The sequence below is a fragment of the Dreissena polymorpha genome, chromosome 1, assembly GCF_020536995.1.
Source record: "Dreissena polymorpha isolate Duluth1 chromosome 1, UMN_Dpol_1.0, whole genome shotgun sequence".
In the NCBI taxonomy this organism is placed as follows: Eukaryota; Metazoa; Mollusca; class Bivalvia; order Myida; family Dreissenidae; genus Dreissena; species Dreissena polymorpha.
The window spans coordinates 129,838,086-129,859,352 of NC_068355.1; the positions used below are offsets into that span (position 1 = coordinate 129,838,086).

Here is a 21,267-nt window from a genome sequence, read left to right on the forward strand (position 1 = left end):
CACAGCTCGTGAACCGTGGATATGACGGGGGCGTTTGTAGAGACCGAATTGATAAAGATCGACAACAAAAAGAGAGAGGACCTTTTGCGCGAAAAGACAAACTCGGAGCATAATACAAGGATTCCGCTGGTGATAACGTTTTCGCGCGCACTACCCAACATCGGCCGTATCGTCCGTAGACACCTACACACGCTGCACACGTCTGATAGAATGACGGAAGTGTTCTCTGAGCCCCCATTAGTAGCCTTCAGACGGGATTGCAACCTGCAAGACATCCTAGTGCACAAAAAACACAACAGGATGTTCTTCCGAAAACCCAATATGAGCGGGCCCTGTGGGGAGCAGAGATGAGCCATTTGCCCGTACATGATGAAGGCGGAATATTTCACAGATCCCAGCGGCAGGAAGTACAGCGTCAGAAACATTGTTGATTGTCGTCGCTGTCGCAGATTCGTGTATGTGGGAGAGACCGGCGGAACTCTGTACCAGCGACATCGATTGAATCTGTCGCGTATTCGCACACAGCACAGTGACCCGGTCAATCGTGATACATCGGCTATCTCGGATTCCTCCGATTTATGAAATAAATCGTCTGCTGATCCAGAGTGTGACCCGGTAGCTGAACATTTCTACACCGACGGACATTCCATGGATGATTTCCAAATAATGGGACTCGAAAAACTCAGCGGGTGGGACGAGTACCGCAAAACCATGGAGCAATTGTGGAAGTCAAAACTAAGGACATACCGACCATATGGCATCGACGTGCATGAATAAACGTTAATAAAATAATAATAAACAACGTTGACGTCGGTAATGCACGACGTCATTTCCGTTCATAATAAAACATCTGAAAATAAAAAATGGCCGCTGATGAAGACCGTGAGGTCGAAAGCTTCGGCAAAAAATAAATACAGCGTTTTTGTTTAAATACAACAAGGCTAATAGAGACTTTGTTATATATATATACATTTCGTGATTTGATCCACAGAACATGTTACCAATATTAAAAAACAACAACAAATATTAACAGTAAAATCATGATATGGTGCGAATAAGAGGACCTGGGTTTTAAACCTGCAGGGGAATACTTATATAACACACAATACTATCTGTATTTTTACTCCATCATCTTACACATCAAAATTTAATAGATTGTAATACCGCGCACAATTGTTGAATCGCTTTTTTATGTAAATTATAGTAATGGTCTGAAGGGGCGCAACTCGTCAGAGCCAATACATTGTCAAATTGAGTTAATTACAGGTAGAGCGAAAAGTCGATAATTTTCCATACGCCTAGCGCGGGGCAGAGAGACGCGACACAGGTATGTAGGTCACGTGATGATAATTGTGGTTTGTTTATGTCATGTTTTCAATTTTACGAGTCAGGTAAACAACCCTATGTATAAACTGGGTGACGAATACTGGATATCGTGACAAACATTTCAAGCATGGATATAATCAGTGCTTCAAAATAGTGATTATATTTTGTTAAAGAATGAGTTATCATCATGATCGATTAAATGTCATATTTTATGTTAGTTTGGCGAAAACTGTTATTGTCATAAATCACTGCTTATAATAAAGCAATCAAAAACACACATAGTGACATACAAAATGGAGGACCCTGGTTTAGATATTCAAGTTCAGGAAACACGTGGGGACGACGGCAGCTACAAGTACGCGTTCACTTACGAGCGCGCGACGCTCTACGAGTTCAAATACGAGCGGAAGGCGACGCCAGATCCGGTGGACCCCTGCTATCGCTGCTACCGCCGGATATGGGACAAGGAGCAGATGGTCAACGTCGGCGTCCTCTATCACAAGGCGTGCTTCCGATGTCGGATCTGCGGTCTTCCGCTCACCATGCAGACGTTCCACCGGAACGACGCCAATGGCTCGCAGGATCGCGAGGTGTACTGTCGGACGCACGTGGGTAAAGCCATTAACCAGATTCAGCAGGAACGCGCCATCATCGAAGGGCTCGAGGACGGGTTCGGCTCGCAAAGTTTGGTAAGGGCTACTTGTATTGTGTGCTTGCGAAAATAGCATGTTTCTCTATTGTAAGCCAAACAATCTTCGATCTTCGAAAAATGCGCTTTATGCATGACGTGAATAAGAATATCACCAGAAAAAGCCTTTGTAGTCCACACGTGCTAAACGGGGACGGCACTTTGTCTATAGTGGATTTGCGTTTGTAAGAGACATCATTTAAATGAAATTTTCGATAAATGCGGAAAGTGTCGTCCCTTATTCACGCCGGGTATGCGAATACTTCGTTGACGGATGGCACTTCACTAACAGAGAATAACAAACGCCACGCGCGAGAGGTAAGTTCCTCTGTTTTATTTAAAGTTATATCCTAAAGATTAGTTTTTAAGACAAGACACATGGTCGAGTTGATAAATGGTGTATCCTTTTGTATTGGGAATACACAATTTCAGGGAAGAATGGTACAGTTTTGCCCAAAAAATATAAAATTCGATAGGAAAACACTATAAACTGGATGAACAGTAAACTTTTTAACAAAATAAAACTACTTTGAATTATTGCAAGAAATTGTTTGCTATTCCAGCATGTAGAGTAATCACTGTGCTTCAAATACTGAAATTTTGATAGTATTCAATGAAATATAAACAAAGATAGTGCATGTTGTAATAGGTGGCATACATACAGTTGCAGGCACTTTGTTTTCCGATAAAGGGCACTTCAGATTACGGAGACTTTCAACAAAGCGGGCACTCCAATAACTGAGTTTTATCTTCTACCTTAAATGCATTTATTTATATTATGGCTATTCATACGAAACATTTTGAAAATATATTTTTCAAAAATCACATTACTATTAATTTATACTATGTTTATTATAATTGCAATTTTCAAATAAGATAATATTTATTATCAAATAAATGTGTACATAATGAACTTGTTTTTTATTGGTAACTTGGGATTCAGAGAAATGAAAATTTCATAGTTCACAACCTCTACAACATGGGTTTTCTTTTGGATTTCCATGTAGTTACGAGTGGTAAAAACCTTTCCACAACTTTCGCACATGATTGGCCTATGTTTGTCCTCGATGTGTTTCCTTTTATCTTCCTCAGTCTTAAAGAACTGAGTGCACACTGAGCACTTTATGCATCCATCCTCATGTGTCTTCAAATGACGCTTCAAGTAGGCTTTCCTAGCATAACTGGCCTCACAAATTCCACACGAGAGCCGTTCGCTTGTACACAATTCTTCTTCTAAACTAATGTCCAACAACGAACCGTCGGCGGCATTCATAAGCTCCGATTCACTCATCCTGTAATAAACAATTGTGTCACTTATATGCAACTTCATATGCAGCATGTGTTGTGTTTATATTAAAAACAAAGACGGATATGCATAACTTTTTACACCACTGTCGTGTGATTAAATCGACCCCGCCTGTTCTTTTATTGCTATTTTCGTTTACTGGCATTGAGCCAAAAAGTTCCAATAGAATTTCGGACCTGCATCGCTGCTGATATTAATCTCTGAGAGGCAGTTTAAGCAGAGTGATTATTCATGGCATGCTGTCTAATATATAAGTAAATAGCCTTAGTACCTGCATTTGGACATAAAGATAAATGCTTTAGATCAACCGTTTAGAACGTAATTAAAAATATATGGTCATATAGATTTTACTCATTAAACATTTATACCAAATCATAATCATATTTTAAAGGGATAAGAGCGTGCTTCGGTAATTCGTTTTTTATTTGAGTACTAAGTACATACATTTTTATTTTAGTACTAAGTACATACATTTTTATTTGAGTACTAAGTACATACATTTTTATTTGAGTACTAAGTACATACATTTTTATTTGAGTACTAAGTACATACATTTTTATTTGAGTACTAAGTACATACATTTTTATTTGAGTACTAAGTACATACATTTTTATTTATTGCCTGCTTACTTTAACAGTATTCCACAGCGAATTCTGCATTTTTGATTCACAAAAAACGAGTGTGTTATATCTGGAAAAAATTGTCTAGATGTCGGGAAACGAAGTGCCATTGTTTTTTAGATAATCGGTAAACGAAGTGCAGATGAAAAATGTGCATGCGACTCTTAAAACATTTGAATTTTCTCAAATACATTAGTAAACTAAAATGTAACATGTTGTAACATTACTGGATATATTGATATTTTAATTCGATTAGTAAGCACGTTCTTGATTTATGTCTAAGTATGTTTATTTTGTTAAAATATGTACTGATCATTCAATTCATGCTGATTATCGATGGAATTATATCGTGTTTTTTTAATAATTCACCGTTTTTCCGCGAATTTCTTTCTTCGCAATACGAATGCTATACCCTTAATCACCCAAACAATGTTCTGTGTCTAAAAACCAAATAAACAGAACATAAATACAAAAAAGCTGAAGAACTCACCTCTCGCGCGTGGCTTTTGTTGTTCTCTGTTAGTGAAGTGCCATCCGTCAACGAAGTATTCGCATACCCGGCGTGTTATTAGCCTGTGCGAACTGCACATTCATCAAGCCCAGTTTCCACATAACGCGACTCAAATGATGTACATCAGAAAACAGTAATCTGCCTTCGATCGTTCGGTGCTGAGATCATGATGGCTGAGATTTAATATTATTGCGATGGTTTTAAAATATAGTATTTCTTAAAACGTATGTCTCTTTTAGTTTAATTCAGTAACCCAATATTATGTCAGCTCAGTTAATATTTTAACGCTATAATATACAACACCTTATATAATACAAAAAAGTAACAAAATATAATTTTTATTTTCATTTGCTTTGTTTAGAAATCACGTATATTACAACGTTATAATTATGTCATCGGTGAAAATAATAGCTGAATTAATATTTGGTGAATAATTTATGCAAATTTAATAAAACTATATTGTTGCATAATTTACTTACACTACTTATAAATGCTAGCAAATGCCGACTTATCAACTGTGTGTATGTACATGGCTGTTTGTGGTTAAAGTTGTAATTAAATAAGTGGGTTTCTTCAGACAAGCTGAAGTAATTAGACACAGACAGTCTGGGGTTAATTTACTATCAATCATTTGCTATGCTAAATTTTCCGACTATCTTGATCAAAGTCATTTAGAGGTAATGTAATTGTTTTTTATGCGATTCCATATTCCACCGTGGTGTAACATTCGTAGTGCTCATACACGACAATCTCCAATCTAAGCTACTAATTTAATCAAACTTTCGTGCTATCATATGTCTGTATCGTATTTGAAAGGTGCAATGCGTAACATTGTGGATCCAATGACAGTACAATTAGATGACGTTTTGTTTATTATCCCCACGCTTTTTGAAAAGCGTGGGGATTTTGTGGTTATCTCCGCCGTCTGTCTGTATGTCCGTCCGTCCGTCCTGGCCACTATCTCCTCCTACACAATAAGCACTAGAACCTTGAAACTTACACACATGGTAGCTATGAGCATATGTGCGACCCTGCACTTTTTGATATTTTGATCTGACCCCTGTCTCAAAAGTTATGGGGGTTGGGGTGGGGCCAGGTCAGAGATTTTCACTCATTTTTTAAAGTTATTTTACATTAACTTCTTCATTTCTACACCGATTTACTTCAAATTGATACTAACATATCTAATGACAATACGGTCAATCTCAACTATGCATGGCCCCATTACCAACCCTGGGGTGCCCCGCCCACATAGACCACGCCCACCCAAAATTGCCGTTTACTATAACTTCTTCATTTCTACACCGATTTACTTCAAATTGATACTGAACATCTCTTATGACAATACGGTCGATCTCAACTATGTATGGCCCTATTACCAACCCTGGGGCGCCCCGCCCACAAAGACCACGCCAACCCAAAATTGCGGCGGCGCCTTTTACTATAAATTCTTTATTTCTACACCAATTTACTTCAAATTGATACTGAACATATCTTATGACAATACGGTCAATCTCAACTATGCATGGCCCCATTATCAACCCTGGGGCGCCCCCTGGGTCAAACATGCGGCGTGGGGATACGCGTCGGCCTCTGCCGCGCCATTTCTAGTTGTATCTGCATCAGTAAATTTGAATTAAATCATCGTGCTTTATAGAATGTTTTTAGCTTTTTATATGCAGGTCTATAGGTATAAATTGTAAAGAATATAAATAAAAAATGTAAAGGCTCTTAATCAATAGATATACGTACATTTTATGAGCTATTTGTTTGAAATCAACACTAGATAAACGCCACCGTGGTAAGGGCTTTCGCTTTGGGTCGCGAGGGGGTGGGGGTCGTAGAATCGAGTCGAGCACTACCATCTTTCAGATATCTTTGGGTATAGGTTGAACTTCCGACAAGTGAAATATAAAAATCGGGAGCTAAGATGTTCATATAATGGTGTGTCGCGTAAACCGGCTATGCCACATGGTCGAGAGGAATGACACTAGATGTATATATTAATTTAAACTTTACTGCACTTTTAATGTTAACCAAAACGATGGCCAATGTTTATACACGTACAAGTATTTTAAGCATAAACTGTTAAACACATAAAGACATTTATAATATATGATCCTTTTTCTGGGAAAACGATACTTAATGTTTGTGAGCACAGGCTTATTGGAGACTGCGCTTTCCGCTTGGACGGTATTTTCGTTAAGAACAGACTTTCTGTAAATGAACGGTTCCATAAAAGTTAATTGTGTCGTTTCCCGATTAATCATTGACCTATGCCATGCGGACTGCATAGACTAATCTGGAAAGCCGCTGTACGCACACGCATTTAGCTCTGTTGACCACGGCGCCGCTAAGGTACATCTTATACTAACACGGTAAATATATGGACAAGTATATACAGGCGAACATTTAAGACAAACCTATCTGACTATTAAAATAATAAACTCGTTGAATATCCTTTACCTCAGAACGATTCAAAACCCTGGGTTCGAATATATTTTTACTGTGCCTTTTATGTTTTAAATGTCTGCGTTTTGCTATCGTTTTGAAAAAAAACGCCATAGCTTATTGTGGAACGAAATAGCAAGTGATGACCGCTTTTTGTCCATAATAACATGATGCGAATACGACGATGCATTTCTGAACGATACATAAAACCCTACTGTAAACAACTTTAGCGTAGGGATTGATAGTTTCTTTTGCTGTTATCCTATCATTTGTTGCAAAACGAGAACCAAGTGGTATAACAGCCGGCTCAACCAAGCTTAGCATAAATTTGAAACCCAATACATGAATCCAAACCTATGTTTACTACATGTTGATACTTTTTAAATTGTAAACGGTTGAACTATTTCCCTCTGCCGCGCTTTATAAATACGTCTCGTACATGATGAACCGTGATGAACAACTTAGCGCAGCAGTGTCGCTGAATAATAAACGGCAGATTTTTATTAACGTCAATGACCATAATCATTATATAAACATGTTATTATCGTATCGTACGTACTGTAATACGACAACGTGAACTGAAATGAAAACATATTTGACTGCTATTCGTCGTTTGTTAATTAAGCTCATGCCCATCAATATCGTAATAGTTTAAATAATTTATCCTATACAAGTTTGTATCAGGTGTGGCAAGTAATAGCCTAAAAAACATCTATTACGATTTTCGCGTGACAGCTCTACCGTCATCAAAACTAGCCTTTACTAATTAACTAAACGTGCTGCATTGTTGATTTTATCGTAAGAGTCATTGCCATGGCAACGGACGCTTTCACAATGGTGATATCAGTCACGTCCGATATTGTCATTCATGGTCGCAGCATGTATGAAACTAAGTGTACTTTGATTTTAAATCTTCCCACGGTTTCCAGCAACCGACTGTCTATAATTATGTACTTTAGCGTCGATATGCCTAAGCTTTATCATCGTAGTGTCGTATGATTTGAAATGATAAAACTAGTAGTTTACGAGAAGTGTTATATATAGAACAAGTTTTTCTCCTGATTAAGTTTAAGGAGTTTCATCGTTTTCTGTATGTAATCGGGCCGGTTTTCATGGTTAATTATTATATTTAAGTATTTATCGCGTTTTTATCTTATATTTTGGAATATCTTCGAATTAGTTCGTTACTATGATTAAGCGTAACTTGTTTTTGTTTAGTTCTACTGGCCGATGGCCTGAAGAGCTTGTGTCATGGCGTGGTTTCCGTCGTCCGTCCCTCCGTGCGTGCGTTATACTTTTTCTTGTTTACGCGATAAAGTCCACAGTTTTCATCTGATTCTTTTCAAACTTGTTAAGTGTCTTTACATTAATGAGGACCCGAACCCTATTGAAAATGGGTTACATCAGAGTAAAAAGTCCAGAATTATCTCCCCTTGAATTTGAAAAATTGTAAAATAAGGCTTGTTTACGCAATAAAGTCCACAGTTTTTATCCAATTATTTCCCAACTTTCACAGCGTCTTTATCTGAATGATGTGTCAACCCCTATTGAAAATGAGCAATATCGGAGTTATGAGTCCAGAATTATCTCCCCTTTAATTTGAAAAAATTGTGAAATAAGGCTTGTTTACGCAATAAAGTCCACAGTTTTCATCGAATTATTCCCCAACTTGCGCAGTGTCTTTATCTAAATGATGAGTGAAACCCTATTGAAAATGAGCAATATCGGAGTTATAAGTCCAGAATTATCTCCCCTTGAATTTGAGAACAAAATGAAAATTCAGTTTTTTATGTGATAAAGTCGACAATTTTCATCCAAGTCTTGGCAAACTTCCCCTTGAATATGATAAAATTTTGAAATGTTTACGCAATTAATTCCACAGTTTTCATCCAATTATCTCCAAATATTCACAGTATTTTTATATCGATGAGGACTTGAACCCTATTGAATATGAGCAGTATCGGAGAAATAGGTACACAATAATCTCCCCTTGAATTTGAGAAAATTCTCTTTGTTTGCGCGATTAAGTACACCGTTTTCATCATATTCTTTCCAAACTTGCACAGTGTTTAGAGCGATTCAGGCCCTCATGGGCCTCTTGTTTGAGTGTACTAAAATCAAATAATGTATGTTTTACTTTGTCGAGCGTTCAGTAGAATTAAATTAAAGGCTGTATAAATAAAATAACGCATTATTTGGATAGTTTTTCACTCTTTTTTAAAATATTTATATTAACTGTTAAAACTACCATTCTATGTCACCTCTCCTGAACACTGTGTACCTGTAGTGTTGGGACATTTGTAACTGCATATTAATCAAACATTTTGCAACTCGTCAAATTTTCTTATTGCATAAACTTGCTTAGCGATATTTACGAAAGTTGATTACACTTCTCTGTCGTCGAATTATTTTCTTATTCCCCTAAGTTCAATGACGTAATTATCTTTTGAAGATTAAAATGGGCCTCGTTCTTGAACACTGGGCCTAATGCTTGCGCGTTAACTGTATTTTCGTTTTAAAAAGATCCTTTAGAGGGATCTTTTCACGGTTTGGTAAATTAACAAAATTGAAAAGAGTTGTTTCAGATTCGCAAATTTTCATTTTAGTTATGATATTTGTGAGGAAACAGTATTACTGAACATTTACCATGGTCTAATATAGCCAATATATGCATGTTTTGACGATTTAAAATCCTAAAAGTTATAAAGCGTTGCAACGCGAAACGATTGAATAATTTGGAGAGTTCTGTTGTTGTCGTTAAATTTTGTGAAACTACGAAGATTGCTCATATAGTGCATAAAATACTTGAATCAAGTATGCTTGGCAAAATAGCCGAGCGGGCAAATGCGTTATTACTCCAAGTTACTCCAGGACTCCGGGGCCACTGGTTCGAGTCCAACTGCGGCTACTTTTTTCTCCTATTTTAAAATTTATTCTTGATTTTTTACTGGATCTTTTAAGATCCAATGTTTACATTTATCAATATAAAGCATTTAATGACTTATATCAAAACATGCCAAAAACTGTGAAAAGGTCCCTCTAAACGAAAAATGGAAACGTTTCGTCCCTGATTAGCCTGTGCGGACTGCATAGGCTTACGTTGGACGCCACTTTACGCACATGAATTAAGCCCAGTGTTCCCAGAACGATGCCTAACCGATTTCCGTGAAGCACGTGATAAGCTAGTTCAGTTGGAGCGACAACGACCACCCGCGCTTCACGTTCTCGCATGTTGTAGATATTTTTAATAATATTGTTCACAAATAGTATTGTTCACATTAAGTAAGGACCGAATCCGAAACTATATAGTATTAATAATATAAACGGCCTAAAACGGGTATGTGTTTGGTAAAATAGGATTTCAACGGGATTTTTAAAAAATCACATCAAATGTGAATACGGACATTGCATATTTTTATGCATGCGAATAATGATATTCTGTTGTGTTTTTTACTAATGCGAAAATTGATTATTCGCGAACAAAAGTTTTGTACCTTGTGCTTTTACAATAAACGTATAAATACTGTATTTAGGAACATCATGTGTGTTATAGAACAGAACAGCAACCCTATTAACTCCGCATTCTCTTAACCCATTTAATCCTAGTGGACTCTCCCATCCTTCTAAATTGGATCAATTTATTTCCAAAATAAGGAATGTCTAGTATATTTATTTCTATATGTAGAATATTTCTTACAGAAATTCCTTTAAGCAAACAGCGCAGACCCTGAAGAGACGCCGCATCATGTGGCGTCTCATCTGGGTCTACGCTGTTTGCCAAGGCCTTTTTTCTAGACGCTATGCTTAAATGGGTTAAATACGCATGCAGTAGCTTGTTGGCCTATGGACATAATTTTGGATGCAACGCCTCAGCGATTTATGCATTTCTCATGCATTTACACGGATATGCCAGCGATTTAGGCAACTCTCATGCACTTACACGGATTGCTTATACAGATATCGAATAAATGCATGCCCTTTGATCAAATTTGACGCTGTTTGAATTACGATTAATTGTGTTTTGTTCTGAGAAAACTGGGCTTAATTCGTGTGCGTAAAGTGTCGTCCCAGATTAGCCTGTGCAGTCCGCACAGGCTAATCAGAGAAGACGACACTTTCCGCCTAAACTTGATTTTCGGTAAGGAGGGACTTCCTTGAAACAAAAATACCATTAAAGCGGAAAGTGTCGTCCCAGATTAGCCTGTGCGGACTGCACAGGCTAATCTGGGACGACACTTTACGCACATGAGTTAAGCCCAGTTTTCACAGAACAAGACACAATTATGCTCGTATTAGCCTCAATATATTTCAGTAACTGTACCAAACTAGTGTTCATGATTTAGTTTAAACCACACATTACTATTTAATTTACATGTCTACTATTTAAAAAGTACATTATCAAAATTTGGCGTCCCGAAACCTGTTCGTTGGAAAAGATGATCTTTGTAAGTCCGCCCTCTATGCATAGTCAATAGACTATTTGAGATGTATTTGTGGAATGTTTTAAACGCAACTGTATAACAATGTAAATTGTCATAACCATACCCTAAAAGATCGAAGGAGCAGATAACTATTTGTGTGTGCTCTCTTTGCTAGAGCTATACAAACAGTTTTATTAGTGTCCTGTCCACATAAGAGTTGTCTGCAAACATTAAGTCCTACTTCAATTTGTTTGCCTTTTGAAGGTCGTGTTGTTGTTTTTTCATCTAATGTGTAATATAAAATATAATACTGTATATGCTTGTACACAAATAGAGTAAAACTCTTCTCACTAAACTGTATAAAGTGAAATATATATATGCTCGAAGACCCTATAATTGTGGTCATATGACTACATTGCATTTATGGGGCAAAATACCTCCGATAATTTTAAATATGATGGACGCTATTATCATTTTTTAATAACTTGCCACTGTATTGTTGACAATTGTGTTGTGCTTTCTAAAGGCGTTATCGGAGAAACATAAACACTCCTAAGCCATTCAAATACCGAACAGTCTTAAGCAAACATACTGTATAACCCTTGAGGCGTTTGTACATGCAAAATTGCATTCAGAAATTGTCTTTACCAATGCACTATAACATTATTTAACAACAGATTGTCCGAGTTATCCGATGTTGTAAATTAACTATCAATAGGTTACATTACTTTTCTTTTCCATCATTAACAGCAGAAGCAATAAAGGGTCAATTGAGATTACAAAATGAACTAAGTATACAGACTGTAATATAATAATGTTATTGAATTGATCGGCGTTTAACCACTCTTCTTGATATATTATAGCAGAGCCATACACTCGTAATGTGTTTCATCACCCAATTGAAGCCTATGGTTTTCCTCACAGATCACCGTTCAATTTATCTGTATGGATGGGCGATATATAATATGAACGGTCTACCCCTACTAAAGCTGGGTTCCCACTGCCGATCAGATCAACTCGATCAAGCCCGACCAAGCGGTCGGATACTGGTCTGGTTCGGTCGGCATGAGTGGTCGGGTAGGTCGGCATTGGTCGGGCTTCCTACCCGATATTTGTTGACATGTCAAAAAATATCGAGTAGCGGTCGAGTAGGAAATAGATCGAGAAGCGCTCGGGAAGTGGTCGTGTATTAGTCGAGTAGAAGATCGAGTTGATCGTGAAGCAATCGTGTGGCGATCGGATTGACATCTTTTACACGATCTGTACCCGATCCGCTCAACCTATACCAGAGTTATTGTAAATCGCAACACGATCCACTCGAACTCTATTCGATTTGATGTACAGATTTACTAGACTGCTACCCGACGGCTACTCGACCGTACACGATCACTTCCCGATTGCTATTCGACCATACACGAGCTATGTACCCGATCCGCTCGACCTCTACCCGAGTTATTTAAGATCGCTTTGTACGACTGTAGTACGACCATCACGATCTGGTCGTGTGAAGATCTGGTGGCGATCGAGCTGAGGTCCACTTGGTCGAGCTGAGATCGTATATGGCTCGCGTATAGGTCGAGATGATCGAGCGGAAATCGGAAAGATGGTTGAGTGGAGGTCGTGAATGAGTCGTGTGGGGGTCGCGTGTTATCGACAAGAGGTCGAGAAGAAGTCGTGTATACCATTTTTAGTCGAGCTTGGTCGGTTTTGGTCGGGGAATTTCGGTGATCGGGATGATCGAGTTGATCGGATCGGCAATGGGAACCCACCTTAATGCACTTAGTATTCAATACCTATTTAACAATTGGTTGTTTAAACGGACTAATCTATTTTGAGATCCTCATCCTAACTGTAGTCGCAAAAATTAAACATTATTTTAGCGTGACAAACCGATTTCGGCCATAAAGGCGGCGCCAGACTTCACTCCAAAGCCCAGCCCCCGTGGTAGCCCGAAGGGTAGCCCCGCTGGGTCGGTGCAGCACACGCCCTCCAAGTATGACCTACATAACACCAGCATGGCCTCCAGCATGGTCAGTGTCACGCCGCGCAGCCTCAATGGAACGTCCTGGCTGACTGGCACGGCTGGAAGTACCCTCGAGTACACGCTGATGACGGGTGGTCTGTACGGGCGACCCAGGCCCGTTCTCCAGAGTTATCAGGTTAGTTTTACGTTTAAACGCATTTGCTATTGCGTTCAAAATAAATCTAAGGCTTATTGAGTTTGATCTGACCACTTCCTGTTTAGAACGATTGCTTCAGAACGCCATCATATTTGGGATCGAACCCAGGTACTTGCAATAGCTATACGTTAACATCAGCAGCCGCCCCTATCTCGGGTTGGCATATGTTTATATACGAAAAATCAAATTATTTTTTATTTGCTCACAGTAGCAAATACATTCAAATCAAATGTTTGCATTTCTTTTTTCCTGATATGTATACAGTTACCACTTAAATTGAGATTTGCGCAACCGAACCCACGAAATTTAATGTTTACAACCAAATGCAATGTAAATATTTGCGTCTAGGCATGCACATAGACAGATTAGGTCGTTCAGTCACGGAAAAATGTGCATTTTTAATATTTCGACGCTTAAAAAAACCGTACATCCATCTCTTACGGATTTCGTGTCTGGCGTTTATCATTAATGGATTTGAAAATGTGAAATTTGATAATAATCAATAGATACTCGTATCAAACATTTATTTATGTTTTGCATTTTCATAAAATAACGGAACGTTTTTTAAATAGTTCGACTAACTGACAATGACAGTCTGATTGTTTTATTTTTTGCCGTTTTAACTTATTTATGCCTAGCGTCTAGAAAAAAGGCCTTGGCATACAGCGTAGACCCTGATGCGGCGTCTCATTTGGGTCTGCGCTGTTTGCTTTAAGGAATTGCTGTAAGAATTATTCTAAATATAGAAATAAATATACTAGACATCCCTAATTTTGGAAATAATTTGATCACATTAAGAAGGATGGGAGAGTCCACTAGACATAAATGGGTTAAGCAGTATATCAAGTTATGTTACGTCTGTCAGTTTTCAAACTCACACTTTCCTGGGATAGCTGGTGTACAAGTCCCAAGTGCACACGCCAGTAAGTGACAACTGCCCTACATTAACCCATTTATGCATAGTGGATTCTCCCATCTTTCTAAATTTTCAAAATTAGGGATGTCTAATATATTTATTTCTATATTTAGAATATTTCTTACAGAAATTCCTTTAAGCAAACAGCGCAGACTCAGATGAGACGCCGCATCATGCGGCGTCTCATCTGGGACTACGCTGTTTGCCAAGGCCTTTTTCTAGACGCTAGGCATTAATGAGTTAATAAGTGCTAGAGGAGCCGGCCCTGTTTTTGTACGTTTATAATACATTTGTAATTTTGAAAAAAATCAGCCATTTTCCTTGTTGAACTTTCTACTGAAAATATGTAAACATCCAATGGTATTTCTAGATATTCGTGGCTTTCAGGATTTCGAAAAGTTCCGAGTTTTTGAATCTCAATGGACGCTGGAAAGCCGGCACCGCGAGGAAGAGGAACGGCTGCAGCGCTTCCTGTTGGAAGAACGGGAAAAGGAAATGCGGAGGCTCGACACGGTCGTCGACCAAGAGAAAGAGCGCGCCGCCTCAGAACTCCTGGCTAGCATGGATCCAATGACAGTTCAGAAGAATCCACAGGCGCTGGTGGCGGGGCGGGAGCGCATCGAGGAGCACTTCCGGAATGTGCGCGACGACCGACTGCGCAACATCCAGGATAAGGTTGCGACAGAGGAGAAGGCGCGCGCATCCCGGATGCTGGACAGGCAATGCCAAGAAATGCTGGTCCTCATTGCGGAAAAAGTATGAGTGAAACGTGTATTTAATTTGTACATTTTAAAATTATGACGGGTATGAAAGTTGTAATTTGCCTAATCTTTGTAAGCACAATTTCTAGTATTACTATAAGTTAAATATGAGTTCATGAAGTTAAATTTATTCCAAAAACACGAGTACTAAATAATGCCCTTGTTAAAAATAAATGCATATTAAAATAATGTTGCTTCAGCTACCAATTACATCGAACAGTTTGTATGCAACTTATTTCATCCCAGTATCATTATAGTAATTGTTATATGAATATTTGCATGTAAATATCACTTGATGTACTAGTAGCATTAGATAAACGAAAAGGGAAAGTTAATTAATGTAATACCCAGTTATTTGATAGGCGCCGCGTGTGTCATTTAATCATTAAAATCATTAAATCACATTCAAAGGATCGGATGGCGGATACGAGCTGCATTTACGACCATTCCATGAGACCGCCTGTGCTGCCGCCAGAGGGCAGGAAGTCCAAACTGTACAAGTCACCAATTATATTTGAGCAAATAGATAAACGGGCATTAGAGGTATGTTGTGGTGGCTTTCCTGTGGTATTAATAGCTGTTTTAATGATAATATTCTATAAATTAGCGTATTTATATGTTTTAGCTTGATGGCTTTATTCGGCATATTTATTAAGAATATTCGACTGTAACTACATCAAATATATCTGCGCCCGTTCTCTTACTAAATGCATCCTCTCAGGACTGACTAGCCTGAAGCTTAACGGACTGACCTCATTTTAAATCCAGAGATTGGTAACGGATTCTCTTGCGCCTTTCTTTGCATTGGACCACTAACTAGTTCTTGGAAATGGACCGTGCTCTGTACAAAGGGGGTTTAATGCATGTGCGTAAAGTGTCGTCTCAGATTAGCATGTGCAGTCCGCACAGACTAATTAGGGATGATACTTTCCGTCTAATCTTGATTTTTGCTAAGAAGAGACTTTCTTAAAACAAAAAAATATCATAAAAGGGGAAAGTATTGTCCTTGATTAGCCTGTGCGGACTGCCCAGGCTAATCTGGGACGACACTTTTCGCACATGCATTGAACCCTTTTTCACAGAGCACGGTCTTAATCAATTCCTTTGCATTATATTTCATTTGAGTTGCGATATATTGTGATGTTATTGACTTCAGTGGTTTATGAATTTCATATTTGCTGGTATTTTTTCAGTTATCAAATCGGGACTATAACACATTCACGGACCTCGTGCGAGATCTCACTCGAGACTGCCAGTCCGAGCTCGAGAAATGCAGGTGAAAACAATACGAAGGACCATCTTCGTTGAAATTGTTATTGGGATCCTTTCTTACTGGGATAATGTTTTACTTGCCGGATACGAAGCTGGTATTTGGATATCAAGAGGTCTCGAAAAGTATAACCAACCCTGGGAAATATCTATACATATATCTTAAATTACTTATCATCGAACATACTTTATTTTTAGAAGTTAAATAAGTGGAAACAAATGCTACTGATTTTAGCACCTACCATACATCTCATTTAAGTTTAGGTCCACGCATCGATTATCACGTTCAATAATTTTGATTTACATTTACTTGCTTGAGTAATTGAACTGTTTAGAGCACCATTGGACATGGAGGAAAGCAATATCAAAGTAAAGTGTTATATGATATATACCGTTTGTAAACTCGACGTCATGTTTGTTGCAGAGCGTTGTTCCGCTGGATCATCGCAAAGGACATTGGGAAGACGAGTGGACGTGACATCTCGCGCCCCAATTCGTCCTTGACATTGCTGAAGGGCGTGAAGAGCGGACGGGAAACGTACCACCAACTGTTCAAGAAGCTCTGCAGGTAGCGGCGAACTTCTTTGCATTGAAAATGGTCATTTGTTTTGTGTGTGCGTTCTTTAATATCAGCGCATACGAAGGTTTCCAATCTTATTCTCCGCCTCCCAAAAGTATGTAATTAAAATGCTTGTTCATGTTCAAACTTAATATTTTACTGATTTAATATGAGTAAAATAATCATTAAAACTTTTACAATCGTAAGTTAAAATTGCACTCCCTTTCAAGATATAACCACAGCATATTTTTAAGAATTATTAAACAAGCGATTTAATTTAATATCAAAATTGTTACAGCTACGCTGGGCTACATTGTGAAATCGTTCTCGGCTTCTCAAAGGGCGCGGGATACAAGCCGGGCATGAATCTCACCGGAAACGCTTTCCGGAACTCTTGGACCGCTGTCGCCATCGAAGGAAACTGGCGGTTCGTCAACGTTACGTGGGCGGCACGGCAGGTGACCGGCCTTAAAGAGGAACTTCCGGAAATGTTCACCAAGTATGATGAATTCTACTTTCTTACAGATCCAGAAGACTACATTTACCAACATTACCCGGACGAGGCGTCCTGGCAGTTACTTGAAATTCCACTTCCGTTTTCGGAGTTCACGAACTTGCCAGTTGTAAAGTCGCCTTTCTTTAATTACGGTTTACGGTTTTATTCCAATTACGGTGCGACGTTAGTAACAGATACGGGCATGGTTGAAGTTCGGGTCACCATGCCGAAGATTCTTGGGTTCGGTTCGTTATTGGAAGCGCAAGACAAGGCGACTAACACCTCGAATTTAGAGGGGCGCACATTGTTGCGGTATGTGAAAAACGAGGCCATATTTACTGTGAACGTTCCCAAGCCGGGCTTGTACTATTTCTCCATTTACACGGGTGACTACTGGAAGGCGGATTGTTTGGAAAGTGCTTGTTCGTTCGTAGTTCATTGTACGCCCAACATGAGAGGAGCTGCACCGTCATATCCACCGGTTCCTTTCTTTGGACCGACGCCCGTGATGGAGAAATTCGGCATAGTGGCAGAAAATCAAATTGACCCTCTGATTGTCTCGGATAGCGACTACCTAGACATAGTGTTTAACATGGACAAAGAAATCAAAGTGACTCACACGTTCCAATATTACGACGCTCACGCAGGGACCGTCAATGACATTGACAGGTACGTGTTTTTGAAGTCCAGAAACGAAACAGGAGCGACGTACATGATTCGATGCCCAAAGGAGGGCTTCTACATTTTCTCCTTGTACGCGACCCAGGCGGACGGTGCCGAGAGCCAGTCATTAGACTGCGCCTACAGATACCTGATCATCTGTCAGGAACCTAACCCCGCAGTGGTGGCGTTTCCGCGGACCTACCACCGCTGGCAGCGTTGCACGCTCCACGAACCCGTTTCCGGTGATCTCATGACCAACAAGCGCTACACCTTCCGGTTAGACGTGCCACAGGCGTCGGAGGTGTTCGTCGTCATTGGGGAGCTCTATCATCACCTGAAGCGGAAGTTAGGGTTCACATGGGAAGGGAATATCCCAACCGGAAATGCATCAACGGCGCTGAAGGTGGTTGCGCGATTCGCCATGACCGGACAAGAGTGTTCGATATTCGCGCACCTCTTGGATTACGAACTGGTGGCAGATGCAGAAACAGAGATTTGATAGTTGTATATATTATTAACATCTAAACGTGAACAAAAATATGTATACGTGCCATTGGAAGTTAGTTTATGCAGTATATAGGAGCACGCACTTTCGTATTTCGGTTTACTTTTGCGTATAATTCAATAACTCATCAGGCCAAAATATGTTCATTGTTTCTTACGTACATTTACAGAAAAATAGGGCAAGAAAGTCGGTCAAACTTCTTTTTTTACTTTTCACGATATGCGAGTTTTTTTTTCTCACTTTAAGGTCTAACAGCAGAGAGATTGCAAATTTCTATTAAACATGCTTTCTTGAATTGATTGTAGTTAACCCATGTATGCCTAGCGTCTAGAAAAAGGCCTTGGCAAGCAGCGTAGACCCAGATGAGACGACGCATGATGCGGCGTCTCATCAGGGTCTGCGCTGTTTGCTTAAATTTCTGTAAGAAATATTCTAAATATAGAAATAAATATACTAAACAACCCTAATTTTGGAAATAGATTGATCAAACTTAGAAGGATGGGAGAGTCCACTAGGCATAAATGGATTTAGGTATTAGAACTGCAATACTACATTATGATTTTCAATTTTGGTATTGTTAATACATGTGTACGTTAATGATTCTAAATGCATTTATGATTGAAATACGTTGTAGCAATATGTTTATGATACCTACACAGCTCTTGAAGAAATAACTCACCTTAACATAGGAATTAAAATGCGATTTTTTTTCAAAATGTAAAAGACGTGGGGCATTCTGACTGATAATGGAACTGTTCACATGTTTTCATTCGCACTTCCGTTTTTTAAATGTCATTTGATGTATTGATTAACAGCAGTATCATAATTGAAATAGTCTGAAATGATTATTATATCAATAAAAAACGTTGAATAAAAATATTGTTCTGCTTAACCCGGGACTTTCATAAGTAAAAAAGCAAACGTTTCATCACGATAGCATGGAGGCGTTTAATTGAAATTGTCGCGTATGGGTCCCGCTATCTTGTTTTATTTTCACTGAAATGTTTCGGAGTGATTGTCATTAACGAATTGATTTGAAATAGCATGACGTTCCTTTCAATTATTATGCCTCGTGAAGAGTTAATTAATTGAATATGACCAAATTTGGTTTTAATTTGCGAAAATTAACTGGAATGCCAATACAACATATTAAAACAAAAAGAAAAGAAAATTAAAGAAATATTTTAATGCTTTTTGCGTAGATTGGAGAAATCAGCCCTTTCTAAGCCTGATTCTAGGTATCATATCCATGGCAGCTGTCTTTCTGGATTTTAGAATGCGAATTATGATAACAATTATGTGAAGTCACACTATTCACGACAATATATTATTTTGAAAAAGTCTGATAGTTAAAGCTTTTTATACATTTGTGTATGCCTAGTAAATAAACATGAATTTTAGCACTTATTAGTATTATCATTGTGATTTGATTGATCTTGTTCGTTAGTAAATAATAAAAACGATCAAAGTTGGATAAGAACAAGAATGGCTCTTCTTCATGTATATGATGCGTTTCTGGAGTGTCATTTTTCTCAATATGTACAAGTGCTACGTACATCCATTAACATGCGTATACGAGTACGACGGTGAGCTAGGTTAAAAAAAGTAGTATTACATTTGTATAAAAAACATACAGGTTTCTTTTGTGTTAAACAACTTACATTGGTTTTTAACGCAACACGCTTTTAAATGTATGTTTATAATCATGATAACTTATGTTAAGTTATTACTTAAACAATTTGCGTTTTGGAAAACTTGTAATCAAACGAAACATGTGCTATTAAAAACACAAATATTGCAAACAAGTTGTTTTATATTGAACGCTTTCAGTTTTCTTACATGCATTTGACTTGAAATAGAAAAACTGTGTCGGTATGGGTGTTCAATAAATATTATTAATGAGTACCGTATTGTTTTATTTGAATTGAATAGCGTTTTCTCATTGTTTCAGTTGTGCAAACACTTTTCATCCAATGTCAACTGCTTAACAGATAAACATGTTTTCACACAACAAACAAGATTTTTTTAATTGATGACCGTTTCCAATGGTTAGTTTTGTATCGTTTCGCTCCGCTGCACAGGTAACCATAGCTACAATACATGTAAGATTTAAACGACGAAAACTTCATAATCACATCTGAAACTCGCCCTGAAAATAACCCTGTAGAATTATCCATAAAATTTCAAAACATCCGGGACTGAGCGTTACCTCGGAAGTTTCATTGGCTTATTTCTTAATGCATCTCAAAAAAGAGGTGGCGCGCGTGATTAACGACCGTGTGGTATGCGGCGTCAGAAAGGAGTCCTTAACAGGGAGTGTTCAAATCATGCTCAGATATCAGAATATGAACCGCCATAGGGGAAACTTCATAATATGAGTCGTGTTCTGAGAAATCTGGGCATAATGCTTGTGCGTAAATTGTCGTCCCAGATTAGTAGCCTGTGCAGTCCGCACAGGCTGATCATGGACGACACTTTTCTGCTTATATGGTATTTTTCGTATAAAGGAAGTCTCTTCTACACGAAAATCCAGTTTTGTGCGGACTGCACAGACTAATCTGGGACGACACTTTACGCACAAGCATTATGCCCAGT

General features: G+C 38.5%; 1 protein-coding gene across 1 annotated transcript; it reads left to right on the forward strand.

Annotated features, from left to right (window-relative positions):
* Window positions 1–1,315: 1,315 nt before the first annotated feature.
* On the forward strand, window positions 1,316–20,574 carry LOC127849673 (hillarin-like). Its single transcript, XM_052382423.1, has 7 exons — window positions 1,316–2,015; window positions 13,204–13,482; window positions 14,807–15,175; window positions 15,592–15,723; window positions 16,374–16,456; window positions 16,874–17,017; window positions 17,307–20,574. The coding sequence occupies exons 1-7, from the start codon at window positions 1,620–1,622 to the stop codon at window positions 18,664–18,666; spliced, it is 2,763 nt and encodes a 920-aa protein (XP_052238383.1). The 5' UTR covers window positions 1,316–1,619; the 3' UTR covers window positions 18,667–20,574.
* Window positions 20,575–21,267: the final 693 nt, after the last annotated feature.

Bases quoted from the DNA above. Each gene is read 5' to 3' on its own strand.
- LOC127849673 (XM_052382423.1), top strand. From the start codon at position 1,620: ATGGAGGACCCTGGTTTAGATATTCAAGTTCAGGAAACACGTGGGGAC. The intron at 2,016-13,203 runs GTAAGGGCTACT...ACATTATTTTAG, and splicing joins GGTTCGGCTCGCAAAGTTTG to CGTGACAAACCGATTTCGGC. The intron at 15,176-15,591 runs GTATGAGTGAAA...TCACATTCAAAG, and splicing joins TGGTCCTCATTGCGGAAAAA to GATCGGATGGCGGATACGAG.